The sequence below is a fragment of the Podarcis tiliguerta genome, assembly GCF_965153285.1.
Source record: "Podarcis tiliguerta genome assembly, chromosome: 12".
NCBI lineage: Eukaryota > Metazoa > Chordata > Lepidosauria > Squamata > Lacertidae > Podarcis > Podarcis tiliguerta.
This window is the reverse complement of record NC_139545.1, coordinates 13,200,556-13,220,257: the sequence shown is the minus strand read 5'-3', so window position 1 is coordinate 13,220,257 and position 19,702 is coordinate 13,200,556. Positions and strand designations below refer to the sequence as shown.

At 48.9% G+C, this 19,702-nt stretch overlaps 1 protein-coding gene across 2 annotated transcripts; it reads right to left on the bottom strand.

Moving 5' to 3' along the window:
• Positions 1 to 7,198: 7,198 nt before the first annotated feature.
• On the bottom strand, positions 7,199 to 14,855 carry LOC310660411 (C-C chemokine receptor type 5-like). Of its 2 annotated transcripts, none has more exons than XM_083405138.1 (2): positions 14,675 to 14,855; positions 7,199 to 8,644 (listed from the first exon to the last, which is right to left on the bottom strand). In XM_083405138.1, the coding sequence occupies exon 2, from the start codon at positions 8,616 to 8,618 to the stop codon at positions 7,560 to 7,562; it is 1,059 nt and encodes a 352-aa protein (XP_083261264.1). In that variant the 5' UTR covers positions 8,619 to 8,644; positions 14,675 to 14,855; the 3' UTR covers positions 7,199 to 7,559. The 2 variants fall into 2 exon arrangements, with proteins under 2 accessions (XP_083261264.1, XP_083261263.1); XM_083405137.1 differs by lacking the exon at positions 14,675 to 14,855 and adding an exon at positions 10,422 to 10,563.
• Positions 14,856 to 19,702: the final 4,847 nt, after the last annotated feature.

Here is a 19,702-nt window from a genome sequence, read left to right as displayed (position 1 = left end):
AAAGAAATGAGAGATTCCATGCAGTATATATATCCTCCAGGCACCCTCTCCCCCCTTCCCCAGGAATCCAACCACGTCAGCTTATACACGTAAGTTGACATCCATGACCATAAACAGTTGTTCCTGTTCCGGCACTCTTGACCATAAAAGGTTGTTCCTGTTCCTATACTCTTATCTTGGGGCAGGAGGTCACCAACTCTAAGAGCACTCCTGGCGCCGTTCCCGGGTCTCTTGTCAGACCTGACAAAGTGTGATGGCCTGGGATTCCGATTCGGAGGATGAAACAGAGGAATCCCGGCCTGCACAGGAGTCCCCGCCTCCAGGGCCGGCTGAACTGGGGCAAGGCCTAGATGCTGAAGAGCCTGCACCTGTGGCAGTGCATCAGGAGCTGGCCCCAGGTGAAGCCCTTCTGGCCCCAGAGAGGCTTGACGACTCAGTGGCCACAGGTGAGCCTCCTCCAGGGCCCAGTAACCCTTCGGCCTCTCCTGATCTGCAGAGGTTTAGAGCAGAGAGGCGAAGGGAACTGGTTGCCCCCAGGAGGAGTGCTCGCCTTAAGGCCAGAGGAGGCGGGGCTCCTGGGGGCCGGGACCGCCCCTGGCCTTAGAAGAGGATAAAAGCCCAGTCAGCCCGGCCCCAGGTTGCGGGAGCAACGTCGTTGTTGGCTTCGGACCTTCCTGCGTTCCTGATCCCTGCTCGACCTCCTGTTCCTGACTATCCGGTACTCCTGTTCCCTGCTCGGCCTCCTGTCCCCGACCATCCGGTGTTCCTGTTCCCTGCACAGCCTCCTGTTCCAGCGTTCCTGTTCACCGCCCGGCACTCTGCCTCGGACCTTGCCCCTCTTCGTGTGGACTCTGCTACACCCAAGGTACCTTACCCCCGGGACCAGCACAGTTTGCTCCCGCCACCTCCCGCACTCCCCCTTCGTAGGGGTGCGTTCGGGAAGAGCCAGAGGCCATGGCTGAACAGGCGGCTGCACTGGTGGCTTTGGCCCAGGAGAACCAGGCCTTGTCTCACACCGTGCAGCAGCTCAGTGACGCGGTTGAGGCACTTCAGCAACGCTTGGAAGCCCTACCGGCTCCTGGGGCCGACGCCCCGGCTCCGGGCAAGTACCCAGTGGCTTTGCCTGAGAAATTTGATGGAGCCCCGGCCAGCTTTCCCATGTTCCTGGCCCAGGCCAAACTGTATATTCAGGGGCGAGCCCGGAACTTTCCTGACGACCGTACCAAGGTGCACTTTTTGATTAGCTTGTTAAAGGACCAGGCGGCCAAGTGGGCGTTGCCGCTACTCAGGCAAGACTCCCCCTTGCTGGCAGACTATACGGGGTTTTGCAATCGTTTGGAGGCCGCGTTCGGCAACCCCCAGAAAGAGAGTCAAGCCAACCGGGCGATTCGGCATTTGAAACAGGGCAAGTCCACGGTGGCCACATATACCACGGAGTTTCGGCTGTTGGCACAGGACTTGACCTGGAATGACTCGGCACTGCGGGACCAGTATCTCGAAGGGCTTTCGGACGAGGTACTGGACCAGTTGGCCACAATGGAACGCCCCACCACGCTGGACACTCTCATTCAACGGAGTCTACAAATAGACGACCGGTTGGAGGATCGTCGTCAGGCCCGGGGTCGCCGACACTTCCAGTTCACGGCACCAGCTTTTTCCGGCAGCCCCACGGTCACAACTGATTTAACGGAGGAGCCTATGCAGCTCGGGGCAGTGCGGCCACGCCTTTCCCCCGCAGAGAAGGCGCGGCGTCGGGATGGAAATCTCTGTCTTTACTGTGGCGGAAGTGGACACTTCGCTCGGTCCTGCCCTGAGAAATGCCAGCCGCAGGGAAACCGCCAACCCCAGTAGCTGATGGCCCTAGCTACCGGGGGTCCCAAACCGTACAGAATGGGCCCGCACCAATGGACTTGCAACATCTTATGGTTTCGGTACGTTTATACCCTCCAGGTGGGCCCTGGATCCTCACCCATGCTTTGGTAGATTCAGGGGCAACCCGCTCCTATATGGACGCTGCTTTTGCCGCCCATCATCAGGTGCCACTTCGGAACAAGCCAGTACCGGTCCAGGTGGAAGCGATTGACGGACGACTTCTGCGGTCAGGTGCCGTTACTCAGGAGACCCAGCCTCTGGTCCTGTGTCTCCAGCAGCACCGGGAGTTGCGAACTTTGGACATTGCCTCTATGCCCCGCTTCCCCCTGGTGCTCGGGATGGACTGGCTGGAAGCCCACAACGTTCAGATTGACTGGGTCAAACGGACCGTGCACTTCCCAGTCCCATGTTCCCATGCTCAATCCGGAACGCTGGCGTCCGCGCCCTCAGAGGAGGCAGCACCCACGCTCCCAGCCGTGTACCAGGACTACCAGGACGTGTTCGAGGAACGGGGGGCAGACCAGCTGCCGCCGCATCGGCCTTTTGACTGCGGCATAGACCTCCAACCCGGAGCGCCTTTACCAGTGAGTCGCTTATATTCCCTAACAGAGCCAGAGCGCGAGGCTTTGCAGGACTTCTTGCGCAAGAACCTGGAGCGTGGGTTCATTAGGCCGTCCACCTCGCCCACCGCGGCACCGGTGCTTTTTGTTAAGAAGAAATGTGGGGAACTCCGCCCTTGCCATGATTACCGAGCCCTGAATAAAATTACCGTCCCAGACCGGTACCCCTTGCCCCTTATCTCGGAGCTGCTGGAGCGGGTGCAAGGGGCACAGGTGTTCACCAAGCTGGACCTCCGGGGGGCCTACAACTTGATTCGGATCCGAGCCGGGGATGAGTGGAAGACAGCGTTTGGGACCCGGTACGGGCAGTTCGAATATTTGGTTATGCCTTTCGGTTTGTGCAACGCGCCTGCTGTGTTTCAACGCTACATCAACCACGTGTTTCAGGACTTGTTAGACAAGTACGTGGTGGTGTATTTGGATGACATACTGATTTACTCCCGTGACCCGGCCCGCCATGAGGGACATGTCCGGACCGTGCTGCAGCGCTTGCGTGAGCACCGTTTGTACGCAAAGCTCAGCAAGTGTGAGTTCCATCAGCGGACTGTGGACTTCCTTGGTCACCGGCTCTCTCCAGATGGGGTGCAAATGGACCCGGGGAAGGTGACAGCGGTTCAAGAATGGGCGGCACCCCGGAACCGCAAGGACCTACAGCGTTTCCTGGGGTTCGCCAATTACTACCGGACCTTCATCGCTGATTATGCTCATCGCACCACCCCGTTGACCCGGCTACTGCGCCCAAAGACGCCGTTTTCCTGGGACAAGGAGGCAGAGGAGGCGTTTCAGGGGTTGAAGGCCTGTTTCCAGAGGGCACCAATCTTACAACATCCTGACCCCTCTCGACCCTTTGTGGTGGAGACCGACGCTTCCAGTACGGCTCTCGGTGCCGTCTTGTCTCAACAGATTGGTCCTGAAGCGCCACTCTTACCCTGTGCCTTCTATTCCCGCCAGCTCCTACCAGCGGAGCGTAACTATACTGTGTGGGAGCGGGAACTACTGGCCATCAAGGTAGCCTTTGAGGTCTGGCGCCACCATCTTGAGGGGGCACGACATCCGGTGGAGGTGAGAACCGACCACCGGAACCTGGAGTACCTCCAGACCACCCGCAAGCTGAACCAAAGACAGATCCGGTGGGCGTTGTTCTTTTCCCGGTTCCAGTTCCGGATCCGCTACATCCCTAGCTCTCAGAATCAGAAGGCGGATGCCCTGTCCCGGAAACCTGAAGACAACGCAGACACGGTACAGCAAGCAGAACCCACCACGATCCTACCTCCGGCTGCATTCCTGGCCACCCAGGAGGCGCAGCCACTGCAGGTTCGGGTGCGGGAACAGCAGCGGGTCGACGCTTGGGCCCAGGAACGACTCCGGGAGCTGGCTGAAGGGTCCAGCCCACAGTATCCGGGGCTGGTCCTGCATCAGGGCCTTCTGCTGCACCACGGTCGTCTGTACATCCCGCCAGGGCCACTACGGCTGGAGGTTCTCCGGATGGCCCATGATGCCCCAGCAGCGGGGCACTTTGGACGGTATCGGACCACCCATCTGGTCAGTCGAGAGTTTTGGTGGCCCCGCCTGAAGGCTGACGTGGCTCGCTACGTTGCTGGTTGTGATGTCTGCCGGCGCGCTAAGGGACCTACCGGGCGACCCCCCGGCCTACTTCAGCCATTGCCAGTTCCACCGCACCCTTGGCACACGGTTTCGTTGGACTTTGTAGTGGACTTACCCTCGTCTCGTGGCTGTACCTGCCTTCTGGTTTTCTCCGACCATTTCACCAAGATGGTGCACTGCGCTCCCTGTCCATCTGTACCCACAGCCAAGGAAACTGCTCAGCTGTACCTTCAGCATGTCTTCCGCCTGCATGGCCTACCTGAGCGCGTGGTGTCCGACCGGGGCGTTCAGTTCACATCCCGGTTCTGGCAAGCACTACACCAGACCCTCGGGACGGAGGTCTGCCTCTCGTCAGCCTATCACCCACAGACCGATGGCCAGACGGAACGGGCGAACGCGGTGCTGGAGCAGTACCTCCGGTGTTACTGCAGCTACCAGCAGGATGACTGGGTCGACCACCTGGCATTGGCGGAGTTCGCCTACAATAACGCGGTGAATGCGTCCACCCAGCAGACCCCGTTCCAGGCCAGTTATGGTTATCATCCACGGCTGTTTCCAGAGGTGCTGCCGACATCCGCAGTCCCGGCGGTGACGGAGTGGCTTCAAGAGCTCCAGTCCCAGCAACAGCTTTTGGTGGAGCAACTGCACCAGGCCAAGGAAGCGTACAAGGCCCAGGCCGACCGCCACCGCCAGGTGGGGCCGGAACTTCGCGTCGGTGACCTGGTTTGGCTCTCCACTCGCCACCTCCACCCCTCTCGACCTTCGCGGAAGTTGGACGCCCGCTTCACCGGCCCGTTCCCTATCGTAGACCAAGTCTCTCCTGTGGCATTTCGTCTCCGGTTACCCGCAACCCTGAAGGTTCACCCGGTCTTCCACAGGTCCCTTTTGAGTCCGGTGGCCCCACCCGACGAGTTCCACCCGAACCGTCCCCGACCGCAGCCAGTGTTGGTTCGGGGAGAGCCTGAGTACGAGGTGGAACGCATCCTGGACTCCCGATACCGCAGGGGAAAGCTGCAGTATCTCATTGACTGGAAGGGGTACGGACCGGAGGACCGTTCCTGGGAACCTGCGGCCAACGTCCACGCACCTGCCTGCCTCCGAGAGTTCCATGCGACGTACCCCGGCAAGCCGGGTCCGGACCCTCGGTTGAGGGGGGGGCCTGGGAGGGGGGATGGTGTGATGGCCTGGGATTCCGATTCGGAGGATGAAACAGAGGAATCCCGGCCTGCACAGGAGTCCCCGCCTCCAGGGCCGGCTGAACTGGGGCAAGGCCTAGATGCTGAAGAGCCTGCACCTGTGGCAGTGCATCAGGAGCTGGCCCCAGGTGAAGCCCTTCTGGCCCCAGAGAGGCTTGACGACTCAGTGGCCACAGGTGAGCCTCCTCCAGGGCCCAGTAACCCTTCGGCCTCTCCTGATCTGCAGAGGTTTAGAGCAGAGAGGCGAAGGGAACTGGTTGCCCCCAGGAGGAGTGCTCGCCTTAAGGCCAGAGGAGGCGGGGCTCCTGGGGGCCGGGACCGCCCCTGGCCTTAGAAGAGGATAAAAGCCCAGTCAGCCCGGCCCCAGGTTGCGGGAGCAACGTCGTTGTTGGCTTCGGACCTTCCTGCGTTCCTGATCCCTGCTCGACCTCCTGTTCCTGACTATCCGGTACTCCTGTTCCCTGCTCGGCCTCCTGTCCCCGACCATCCGGTGTTCCTGTTCCCTGCACAGCCTCCTGTTCCAGCGTTCCTGTTCACCGCCCGGCACTCTGCCTCGGACCTTGCCCCTCTTCGTGTGGACTCTGCTACACCCAAGGTACCTTACCCCCGGGACCAGCACACAAAGTCTGTGCGTCTTTGTGGTCAGGATGTAAGATAAGACCCAGACGTGCCATCCCTGCTCTACTCGGAACTGGCAAGGCCATCCATTGCCGTCACGGACTGATAAAGGAGAGGGCTTTGAGTACTTGTTTATACAGCTGGCTTTCTGTTTATACATTGACTCAAGAGCTCAAGTAAATGCATTTTAGAAATGCTCCCTTGGAGAAGGAAGAATGTGGATTTTGGGTCCCGTTTCAGACTGACTGCACAGAAACCCATTCCTTCAGTAGAACTGGTGGAAGAATATTCCCCTCCATCCACTACTTGAACAGCACGTAGAAGGCATACATCTAGCAAGTAGGATTGGAGCTTGTTCCTGGACCAATGCAAAGGATTCTCTGTTTACATTTTGTGCAGGGTACTGACCTTCTCATACCCTTTGTCAGACAACAAGAAGTAAATAATGGTTTGATGTACCTTAATGGCTTAAGATCTGTTCTCCAAAGGAGCCAAAAGTTTAGGTGTACGAGTAGTGACAGATGGTGGTGTAGGAAGTACAGGATCTCATCATGACGTTCCCTGTAATCCCACTCCCAAGGAGGATTCCAAACAGGCAAGCAACAGTGTTGATCTATTATAAAATAATATACACTCTCCCAAAGGTGGCATAATACAAAATTTATTAGGACCAGCATGACTGCAGTTGTATACAGAGTTCACTGGGAGTAGGTTCCATTGAATTTGGTGGTGCTTAACATGGAGGAAGTTCCAGCTTCACTTCAGTTAAATGATCCTATGGTAGCAGAAAAACACAACCTGAAGCCCTGGATCAACTGCTGCCTATCTAAGTAGAAAGTAATGGGTTAATGGACCACCTAAGACAGTTTCAAATGCTCATATGAACCTACCAAGGAAGACCAAATGTTGATGGAGGTACAGTGGTGCCTCGCAAGACGAAAATAATCCGTTCCGTGAGTCTCTTCGTCTAGCGGTTTTTTCGTCTTGCGAAGCAACCCCATTAGCGGATTAGCGGATTAGCGCTATTAGCGGTTTAGCGGCTATTAGCAGCTATTAAAGGCTTAAGGGATTAGCGGATTAGCTGCTAAAAGGCTATTAGCAGCTTAGTGCCTTAGAAAAAGGGGGTGGGGAGCGGGGAAAAATCGCAGCAACTCGCAAGACATTTTCGTCTTGCGAAGCAAGCCCATAGGAAATTTGTTTTGCGAAGCACCTCCAAAACGGAAAACCCTTTCGTCTAGCGGGTTTTCCGTCTTGCGAGGCATTCGTCTTGCGGGGCACCACTGTATTTAATTAACATCCTGTGCTTCATGGTCCTTGGATCAGATTCTGTATCTCATATTGAGAGAAGTCCTATATGAATTGTCTTCACCTTCCAAACACAACTGGTTTCTATTTATACATGCACAATCTTTTCAGTCATTTGTGTGAGTGGTTATGCAACACCTATAATAGCGGGTTAGTTCACCAGAATGTGTCTCACCAAATCGGCCGGCTTCCTTCCCCCATGAGATTTCTGACTGGGAAGGGACAATGAAATGGTGTCCTTCTAAAGATCATAGGCTATCATTTCTGTCTCCCCCTTAGCAGTCTGGCATTCTTCTCCCAGACATACCAACTAAACTATTTGCAAATAAAACTGGAAATCACTTCACAAACCAACAGAAATGTCATGTTCTGTTGAACTGGTATAGGACGAAGTAGACCGGTCTAAATGAGGGTGACCACCACCTGTACAGAGAAGAGCTAACATACACTTCTGGGAGAAAATAGAGAGATATTTCCTAAATCTTTCCCCCACAAAGGCATAGATCACAGGGTTGATGCAACAGTGGATCATAGCAATTGCTTCTGTCACAGCAATGGCTACAGATAACTTTCCCTCACAATCATTTTTTAAGCCACATGAGAAAATTGAATCTTGATAGGTCTGCAACAAAAGAGTGATGTTGTACGGCATCCATAAAAGGAAGTAAACAATCATGATGACAGAAATAAGCTTGACAGCCTTCTGCTTTCTCTCATTTCTACCCTTAATCAAAATCTTTATAATCTGCATGTAACAGAAGACAATAATGACTGCAGGAATGGCTAGGCCCAAAATGAACGTCATTAAAGTTAGAAATTGCTTCCATTCTTTTTCATTTTCTGAGGGATAATGAATGGTACATCTGTAGCTCCCTGATTCCTTTTGAACATGGTGAAATACAAATTCTGGCACAGAGGCGAATAAGGCCACAACCCAAGTGACGACGCTTGTGACGGTGCCATAGGTGATCGTCCTGGCTTTTAATGCAAACACTGCGTGGACGATGGCCAGGTATCTATCGATTGTCAAAAGGATGATAAAAAAACTTCCGCTGTAGAAGCCTACGTAATAGATCCCAGAGAGAATTTTGCACATTGCGTCTCCAAATACCCACTGGTGGGCTGCGTAATAAGCCCAAAATGGGAGCGAGAAGATGAAAAGCAAGTCCGAGATGGCTAAATTGAGCAGGTAGATATCAGTCATGTTCTTGAGCTTCTTGTATCTGATGAGGATCAGTACCACCAGTGCGTTGCCCAGCAGGCCAAATATGAACACCAGAGAGTAAAGCGGTGGCACAAAATTAGACGCAAATGTTTTCCCCTTCTCGCTGTGAACTGGGGCCGTATCCGGACCATAGTCAAAAGTTGTTTCATCATCTGGCGTCATGGAAAAATTGTCCATCTTGCTTGTCACAAAATATGAAGAATCTATGTAGATGATATAAGAAGCAACAATTAAATAAAACAGCAAAATAATGTATTTGTAATCAATTATAATATTGAATATTTAGTCTGCTGATGAGGATCAGTATATAGCCAAATATAAACAAGATTAAAGCAGTGACAGAAAATGGGGAATGCGATGATGTTAAGAATGAAACCATGCATTTTAATCCGTGATAATGCTAAATGTGTGGTCTATTGCTGTGGATTAGTGTATCGTCCAGCAGACTAAATATAAATGATAAATATTAAATCAGTGACAAAAGATGGGGAATAAACTCATGTGAAGATACTGGCATAAAACTTTCTAAATGGCTGTCTGAGCAGCAAATCCCCTAGAATCAATTCAGTGGTATCCAGGAAACTTTCTTATACTGAATTAGAACACTGGTATTATCTACAATAACCAGCAGCAGGAATCATAGAATTGCAGGCTGCAAGAACTCACAAAGGGTTCAGACAGGAGTCTATTTGAGGTCCTCGGGGATTGAAACAGGGACCTTTTGCCTCCAAAGCAAATGACTGAGGTTCATTTCTGCCATATGGAATAATACATGGGAGATATACCATTGGAAATTGGAAGGGAGGGGGTGCTTAGCCCTTGGTCAGTACAGTGGTACCTCGGGTTAAGTACTTAATTCGTTCTGGAGGTCCGTTCTTAACCCGAAACTGTTCTTAATCTGAAGCACCACTTTAGCTAATGGGGTCTCCTGCTGCCGCCTCGCCATCGGAGCACGATTTCTGTTCTCACCCTGAAGCAAAGTTCTTAACCTGAAGCACTATTTCTGGGTTAGCAGAGTCTGTAACCTGAAGCGTATGTAACCCGAGGTACCACTGTAACTGGTTGTGCGTCGAGGTCCCCAAGCCACCCCTCACAACACACACATAAATTTTGTTTAAGGTTTTTGGCATAATTTTGGCCACAACTTTATTTAAATACATAAATGTGAGTGGTTGCTTAGGCATTGGTTACAACTATCTGTCCTCGCCCAGGGACAGAACTGACTTCTGGATTCCAGAAGAAGCCAGTAAGGGAAAACAATATTCCCCAGGGCTTGCCGGCCCTAGCCCCATTCCAGGGATTCAGACGAAAAGATGGCAAGCCCCTGGATTCCTTTAACGGAATTCCCTTTCCGCAGAAACCTTGGAGGGGCAGGCGCAGCCAATCCTAATCCCTCCTCCAACCAATTGATAACCAATGCCTAACCGCACCTTACAAGTTGTGACAATTTGCTACGCTGTGGGCAAAAACCAAATGGCCCAGCCAATCAGCCAGATGAACAAAATTCCTACCAGGCAGACGACCCCATGACAGGCATAGCAAGGTCAACGCAAAACCCATAAAATTAAGGCGGGTGATCCGTTGCACGCAGCAAAATAGGAAGCTCCAAGCTGCGTTCACAGGATTTAAAACATCCGATCCCTCCCACCAAATTGCAACATAGGATTTACCCCAGCAACCCAGCCATCCAATCGTTGCCACAGGCTTCCTTAGTAATCCTGCCTGGCAACAGAGGGGTGGCCTGGTGGACCCCACCGCAACACGCGCTCTCCATGAGGGAGAACACGCTTTACCATATAACAGGGTAAACCGATATGTGTCCCTAAGTCCCATTGAATTCAATGCTGGGCTTTCTCCTGGAAAAGTGTCTATAGAAATGGGACCTGTTTCCTTCATTCATTCAGAGTTCTGTATCGTGGTATCTGGCTTTTGTGGTAGCCAAGGCATGTAGCTTCTAAATAAACTGTTAGTCTCTCTTACCCTGCAATTGGTAAAATCCAGCACAGGAGGTGAGAATTCAAGGACTTTGATTACCCAAACCTCTCCTGACTATTGAAACCGTCAGTTTATTTCCCTTGCAATTCCAAATCACTGTCGTGAGCTGTGCAAATCTTAGAGCAGCTGTTCGGGAAATGCTCAATGCTGCTGATTCTGTTTTCTCGGCCGCCAGCTGTAAGAAATGATAAAAAGTTGGGTGTCTATAGGAGGAGCAGGAGTTCTAAAAACAGGCTGGTTGCAAGTCCTTCATGTACATCCAGCAGTTTCTGTGGAATGGCAGGAAAGGGGAGACTTTGGTCCAAGTCTGGGTATAGGACAGGAATGTGTAGACTGTGTTTGGCAAGCCAGATCCAGTCTGCCAAGCCAGACAAAGCTGCCTGCAAGCCCTCACAGCTTTGGGCAGCTTCAGACCGGTGGTTTTGTGGATGAATTCTGCAACATGTCATTGGCACAATAATAGTGCATTCGTGGTGGACTGTCAACACATCAGTGTCTTTTATCAGCTGTTCCCTGATGCTTCCTTCCCCAATTCTACTACATTATCGCTGCCTGCCATTGCAGCTGAACCAAAAAAGTTTTGCTCAGTCTAGAATTAGAGATGCGGAGTTCTAGCAAAGAAGAAGAAATTCCCAGGGGTTTTCTGCCGTCACACTGAGGTTTTCAGCCAAAGCTTTATCATACGGTATTGATTTATGTTGCGATGTTCATCCTGCATTTCACTAAGGATGTCATGAAGGAGGGATGCACAGCAAAAATACGATGCTGGGAATTGCATCGACAAAGCCTCATCATAACAAAAGTGGGAGGAAATATCCAAAACTGGAGCGGCTGGTTAGCTCTCCGGGTGTTATTGAATGTCAACTTCCACCTGCCCCAGCCAACTTGGCCAAAGGCCAGGGGAAATGGGAGGCCAGAGACATTTGGAGAGCTGCAGTTTTCCCATCCCTGGCCAAAAGTCATTGTAGCCCCAGCAGACTAGGGCTCAAGGACTTGGCAAAATCACTACTGTTACAGTAAAATCTGGGTGCGAGGCTGCTCTGCCACCCAGCTCGTCGGACTAAGTCCGCGGGTCCCTGCGGAGGAAAATGAGCTCAGCTGGAGACAGTAGCAAACTGCAGGAGATCCAAGTTTATTGCGCAACAGGTTCAAGGCGAGATTGAACAGCGAGAAAGGGGTGACATGAACTTTTGAAACTTCCCTCCATGTCCCAGAATACAGTGCAAAATACATCCCAGTTACATCATGAATACATTAAGAAGAGGTTGGGTTACACAAATTACATCATGAATACATTAAGAAGAGGTTGGGTTACACAGGATTAACATATGGAGGAGGGAGGGGGGAATATGCAGAGCTGGAGATATGCGCAGATAAGCACATCCTGAGTACTGGTGATGAGAAGACAATGGTCCATGTATGCATAGTCTGCCACCTGGCATTGCCCTGACGAAAGGCTTGGCAGAGTGATTTGACAGGATTAGGGTCTTGACACCTTGCTTGAGGGATTATGGAGGACAGGGGAGGTGTCATGGAGTCCTAGAGAAATTGAGCAAATTGGCATGTTGATTTTCTATGAATTTTATAGATTTTAGTCTCTTTTGACATTGACAATTGGAAATAAATGAATATATTGTAGCGAAGAAGAAGGTGAAGAAGACATGCCCCCCCCTTCCGTATCACTACTAATAATTTTTAATAATAATTTTATTATTTATACCCCTCCCATCTGGCTGGGTTTCCCCAGCCACTCTGAGCGGCTTACAGCATATATAAAAACATAGTAAAACACAGAGTATTAAAACTTTCCCAAACAGGGCTGCCTATTAAGATTTCATTGCTTCCCTGGCCTTATTTCATTAGAACCACAACTGAGAAAGGCATAATTCTAACACTAACCAGATTTAGCTCTAAAGGATATTGATTCCCACACTCAAAGCTAATTTAGGAGGTTGACAGAATTCCCATCCTCTTGTTTAAGCAGTATGATCCACCATTCTTGTTCCTTTTATTTGTGCAACTATCCGATGAGATAGATAGGTCAAGTTACATCCACATGCAGCCATATGTAATACCACTAGGCATCCCAAATTGGGCTTCATCGCAATTAGGGATGAAGGATACATTTTATTTGGTTTCCATTTAAAGCAGAAATGATCAAATTCACACTTTCCAAAACATTACGAGAACCGAAAATCTTGCAGCCTTCAAAATCCACACATTTGATCCAGTTCTCCTGCCAAACAATGCTAATAAAAATGCATAAATTAGGAGAAAGTGCCTATAAAAACAAACACGTTTGTTGAACTAGTTACAAAACGGGGGGAATGCTTGCAAAAATGTGTACGTTATTCAAAACTGATTGTAAAAAAATGTGGTTTGTTAGGAGGAATTCACACTAAAATTCTGAAGAATTTTCACGAGGATTGGTTTTGTTTTTAATCACAAAGAAGAACTGCATCTAGGACTGAATAACTGAGAAACCAAAACCGACAGATTCTTTCACCCCCAACGCGCGATAAAGGACTGAATGAGATGAAGGAAGTCAATTCAAATAAAACCATGGTACTTTGAAGCACTCACCCCATTAGTTATAGAAAACAATACCAGCAGAACATCTGCCAAACTGATTGCTTGCTTGACTGATCAATTGGAGTCTTGATTGCAGGGCAGGCTAAAATGTGCCCCTTTTCCAGTGTGGCAGATGGCTGCTCAGTAGACTGTACCACAGTGTTAATTTCCTTTTCCTGCCCCTCCTTTCAAAAGTTCATGCAAAAGTAACTTAAAAATAGGTCTTTCTTTCTGTCCTTCTCTGTTCAGTTAACGAATATCTGCATTTCAGGACGAAGGTCTAGGGCTTTCCTTCCAACAATAAGAGCCACAAACAATTTCAGTTGACTCCACCTAGCAGACATTCATATTAATAAATTTCCCCCATCTAGATCTTCTACAAAAATTGATGAGATTTAAACCTGTTTGTCAATGATATTTTGGCTATTTTCAATATTTTTGATATTTTGATGTTCCAAACTGAAATATTATATATTCCAGATTCCCAAACTGATGAAAAGCACAAGGTGCTGAGGTCTTCCACCCACCACTTGCAAAAGGGATGGGGGAGGAAATTGGTTGAGTTTGCAAACCATTGTGATTCAGACTTCCCAAAATAATGCATGAACTGAAATGCAGGTCTCCTTCAAAATTCACACTTTTCCAAAGTTTGCAATGCAGTTCTCCAATCAAAAAACGTGGGCAAAAGGCATATGTTAGGAGACTAAAGGTAAAGGTAAAGGTAAAGGGACCCCTGACCATTAGGTCCAGTCGTGGACGACTCTGGGGTTGCGGCGCTCATCTCGCTTTATTGGCCGAGGGAGCCGGCGTACAGCTTCCGGGTCATGTGGCCAGCATGACTAAGCTGCTTCTGGTGAATCAGAGCAGTGCACGGAAACGCCATTTACCTCCCCGCCGGAGCGGTACCTATTTATCTACTTGCACTTTGACATGCTTTCAAACTGCTAAGTTGGCAGGAGCAGGAACCAAGCAACGGGAGCTCACCCCGTCGCGGGGATTCGAACCGCCAACCTTCTGATCGGCAAGCCCTAGGCTCTGTGGTTTAACCCACAGCGCCACCCACGTCCCATGTTCGGAGACTATATGTGTGGAAATTCATATATTTGTGACAATAATATACAAAATGCATAATAATAAGCTAAAATTGCTTGCTAATGCCAGGAGGTTAGGCCATGCATGCAGAATGTGTAAAAGAAAAAGGACGGGGGTGCTTGAGAATTTTAATGAGAACGTGTTTGAAAAAAATCACAAGCTGATGCAGAAATGTAGTGAATTGTACTTACAGTTCCAAAAATGAGTAGGAGAAACTGCTCTGGAGGTTGCAGTCTTAGCTGCAAAGATTCAACATGCTGGTTCAATGCAATTTGTTATCTTAGTCACTCATTATTATGAACTAGCCAAGAGTCATGAAATGTTTCGGTGGGGAAACAAAGGATGTAGTGATTGATTCAGAAGATTTATACCATCACCTCTTCAAACTACAGAGGCTCCCAAAATGGCTTACAGGTGGCTTAAAATAACACCATCACAATCCTCAAGCTTACAATTGAAAAAGACAAAACACAAAAAGAAGGAAGGGTGGGGAAGGAAGGAGGAAATCTACAAAGTCAGGCACAAAATTCACACAAATGCAACCCCCCCCCCCTGCATTACTCAGATTAACTCACCAATTTACAAAGGTGCTTGCCTTTAAGATATGATGGTGAAAGCTGGATTATTTGGAACAGGCACGTTGTGGAAACCAGAAACAAACAGCCCTTTCCTGTGGGTAGAAAAGTTTGTTCTGCAAATTTCTAGTGGACAAACGTGACTCCTTAAAATCAAGAAATAGTTCCCTTATTCTAAAAGCAATCATTTGCCTGGTCAGCAACATCTGTTTCCGTACCCCTGCAGAGGATTTTGAAAACTGCAAAGTATCTTACTAGACTTTCGTTGCACAATTTTGAGTTGCTGTTTAGGCTGAATCGCAAAAATATCAAAAGCAATCAACTGAAGTATCACAGGACTGTTTATATGGGATTTTATGTGTTTTTAAATGTCCTTAAGCAGTCAGTGGCACTTTAAGTTTTTTCTTATTTCCCCCCCTTTTTGCTCTTTTGGGGTGGGTGGGATGGATATCTGGTTGGGGATTAGTTTTAGCATAACTGCTGTTTTTTTTATTGTTTTATTGGTTGTTGTATAGTTTGCATTTTGTTTTTAAGAGGCGGGATCAGGGCTGCCTGGGAGTGGGCCCCAGCCAATAGAATGGCTGGCGCAAGTTCCACAGGGGGGAATGCACTGGGACATCCGATCTCAGTGATCATGGGCAGGAGGAGGAGTTACGCTATGACCAGACCATGTCATTACTGAGGAGGCAGGCTTAGTCGTTGTTTGAAGACTATCCCTGCCTCCGGGTCTAGTCTTGACCAGATGGATACTGGAATCAACAAGGGAAACCCACATGACCTGAATGTGTTGCTGTGCAATGCTAGGTCAATAAAACCACTGCCATCCATGACTTGATGGAGGACTTGACCTGGCATGTGTAACAGAGACTTGGTTGGATGAAGCAGATGGTCCTGTCCTTACTGCTGCTTGTCCACCAGGTTTCTCTTACTCACAGCAACCCAGGTCATGTGGGCAGAGAGGAGGGTTGCAGTGATTTTTAGGAAGTCACTAGCTTACATCAGGCGTCCGACTGGGAAGACCCAGTTCTCTGAGTGCATGTTCTGGAAGTTGGGCAATAGGGGCAGTACAGGATTCCTTTTGATGTACCGATCTCCCCGCTGCAGCAGGATTCCCTGCCTGAGCTGCTTCAGGTCATGGCGGATGTTCTCCTGGAGACACCTAGTTTGGCTGTCCTAGGGGATTTTAACATCCATGCTGACATGACCCTACAAGAGGCTGCTTGGGACTTTGTGGAAAGCATGGCCTCCATGGGGCAGTCCCTGAATAAGTTGGGCCCAACTCATAGTCATGGACATGCCTTAGACCTGGTGTTCACCTCTAGTGACGTGGGTGATCTGACACTAAGTAAAAGTGAAACTGAGGTCCAGCACCAAGGGCCTTCTGACAGTCCCCTCACTGTGAGAAGCAAAGCTACAGGGAACTAGGCAGAGGGCCTTCTTGGTAGTGGTGCCCGCCCTGTGGAACGCCCTCCCATCAGATGTCAAAGAGATAAACAACTACCTGACATTTAGAAGACATCTGAAGGCAGCCCTCTTTAGGGAAGTTTTTAATGTGTGACATTTTAATGTATTTTTAATCTTTGTTGGAAGCCACCCAGAGTGGCTGGGAAGACCCAGCCAGATGGGGGGGGTGTACAAATAATATATTATTATTATTATTATTATTATTATTATTATTACTATTATTACTACTACTACTACTACTATTATTATTATTATTATTTCTGAGGCAGTCTTCATAACTTCCTGCCCCAACGCCTTCACACAAGTCTCAATACTGCTTCAAGGTTGTCCGACAAGTGCTGTACTTCCTGGTTGCCCAAGATTCAGCTATATAACTATCTGTGAGTAGCAAATTTGGGGTGATTCTTTCAATAGGTCCTCATGTATAAGTGTGAAATATACTCAGAGTCGCAAAGTGATTTCATGCTCTTTATTCAGCTCATAGTGGTGAGGAGGAATGAATGAAAGTCCCCTCAAAGTATCTGCTTTATATACATTATTTACACAATGGGCTGCACATGATTGGCTAATTCCGGAATTCTACTGTAAGCCAATCAGGTTGTGGATTCACTTCTATCTGGAGCATGATTGGGTGGTTCCTGCCAACCAATCATACTGCTGCATTGTTCTAGGACCAATCAGACTGCTGCCTTTTGGATCCTATTGTTCTAGGACCAATCAGACTGCTGCAGTTTGGATCCTATTCAACTCAGTACATAACAAAGTGCATCACAGCTGTGCTGCAAAAATTCTCAGAATGCAAGCCCAGTTACTACATATGAGGTGGAAACTTGGCCCCCATTCATACGTGCCTTTTGCAGCAAGGAAACTGTTGGGCTTTGGCAAGATTCAATGACATTGCCGAAAGCTCCCGGATATCAAAACCTGTCAGGGATCAGACTCAAGGGGACGAGAGGGAAGAGGAATGGTGGAGATCACGCCCCCCCCCCCGGGCCAGATTTAGGTTTGATGAGGCCCTAAGCTACTGAAGGGAATGGAGCCCTTTATATGTCCAGCTGTCCTTTGTCAGCAACAAATTGTCATTGTTTTTTGTGTTGAATATATGCTATATGGTAATTTATGGACCTAATAAGTATCTAAAGCCTTTTGCACATATTATGTATTTTATCAAAGTTATTGATATAGAAATGCGCAAACCTGTCATATTTTAGGGAGCAGGCTAGCAGGGGAGCCAATTATTTACATCATAGGAGCCTACACAAAACAAAACAAAACACTGTTGCTAGATGTAGGTTTTATTTTATTTGCTTTTTATATTTTATATTTTGGAAATGTACATCCAGTTTTTTTCCTTTAAATTTTTTTGCAGGCCCCCAAGAGAGTGGGGCCTTAAGCTATATCTTCTTTAGCTTATCCGTAAATCTGGCACTGCCTCCCCCCATTCTTCTGACATTGAAGGAGAAAAGGAATGCAGCATTATGGCGTTGTGTTGTCTCTCACTATTATATCTGAATAAACCCATTAAAAAGGACTCTACCTTGTTTTCTCTGCTCTGGCTACAACCGGGGGAGGAGTAGTTTTCCCGAAGCTTTGACAAAACCTGAGGAATATGGCCAATTCCTTTCCATTCATAAATTGTGCCCTCTCTCCTTTCCAAATAGCACTTGAGTGAGAAGGCTCAACACAGCTGGTTTTCACCCCACTCGTGTGGTTCTTGTATTTATGTGCATAATGCTGCAACGGAGGACATAACTGTGCAGAAGAGGTCCACGTGCTACCCACAAGTTGTATGTGCGAACAGGGTCCAGATATTCAGTAACTACAAACTGATGAATTGGCTGATGTTAAGGAACTGTTTTAAATAAGACTATTAAATGAAACTCATAAGAGGATCCTGCTGGATCAGCTTAGCTGTCAACGTTTTCCTTTTTTTTTAAGGGAAATCCCCTTATTCCAAATAGGATTCCTCGCAAGAAAGGGGGAAAGTTGACAGCTATGGGGATCAAGCTATTGGTACATGCTGTCAAGCATCCCGTTCTCACAGTGGCCAATCAGGTGCCTGTGGAAAAGCAGCAAGCAGGACATGAGCACCAAAGCACCCTCCTCACCCCTTGCCATTCCCTGAAACTGATATTGAGAAGCATTGCCTCCTCTAACTGCGGAGACAGAGCATAGCCACATGGCTAGTAGCCTTCAATAGCCCTCTCCATGAATTTGGTGGCCACCACTGCCTCCTGCAAGAATGAGTTCCATGATTTAACTACACACCTCACAAAGAAGTGCTTTATTTCATCTGTCCCAAATCTTCAAACATTCTGTTCCATTTGACGTCCACGAGTTCTATTGCTATGAGAAACGGAGAGAAACCTTTCTCTTTCTACTTGTCTTCATGTCAGGTTTAGCACTTCTCCCACACAAGACACGACACACCGGCAGTTCGACTAGTTGAGGGTTTATTTGTCAACAACGGGCTTTCAGCAATCCAAGCTTCCCACAACTCATACCTCACTGTCAGTCGGTTGACTCGACTGGCTTCTGGCCCTTCCCAAGGCCAGATATAAGCCAAGCCCACCCCCGCTTCCTGCTGGTCTTACTTTGTTCCAATCGCTTGCAGGGAGGATCCATTAAGTGGCAGGGATGGACCACCCAAATTGGTCACACCTCCCTCCTACTTCTTGGAGACTCAGGTGCAGCCAATTCCTCCTCCTCTGGAGTTGAATCCAACCCCCTACGACCACCTGCATCCTGCTCCCTCATCTCTGTGCTGCTGCGAAAACTTACAGGCAGCAACCCAGAGCGAGAAGGGCTTATCTCACTTTCGTGGTGTGAATGAACCAAGTTCCTGTTTTCCTCTGCCTCTTCCTCCCCCTCTGCTGAGTCCTCTCTGCCGGCCATGTCTCTGACAGTCATGTCTCCTCTTCTATCTTACTTGCCTTCCTCTAAACCTGTGGTTCCCAACATGGGGCACACGACGCACACGGGGGCAATTTGATTTTTAAGGGGAGCAATTCGAGAATGAGTTATTAACAACTAATGGTCTTTTAGGCTTCATCCACATGAATAGGAGTTCACTTTTTGAATAATAAGAATTATATGTCACCGGGGAGGGGCACACCAGGATTTTAGAGATGCCGTCATGAATGAGACAGCTCCCAGTGAAGGTTTGCAGCCAACTGAAGAAGGCAGCCAGGTACAGAGAGAGTTAACTCTTATGCAGGCTGAGCATTGGCTAGTGCCAACTCCCCCACCCCTTGGAATGCTGGATGATAAGGGAATGACTGAGAGTGGGAGGGAACCCAGCCAAAGTTCTCAGGAAGTTCCAACAGGCGGGAACAGAGAAGGAAGTAGTCTGTCAGAACAGGAAGAGATTGGAGCTGATCCAGTCCCTCCTAAGAGTCGGCTAAGGGGAGGGCTGTTAGACAAGAAGCAAAACAAAAGACGTAAGATAAGCAAGTTCAATATCTTTTGCAAAACTCAGAAGGGGTCTTCAGAGGGGTCATCTTGAATAATGATGCCGGCGGCTTTGTCAGAGCTGTCCAGAGCTATCTGTTTGTTTTTGCAATA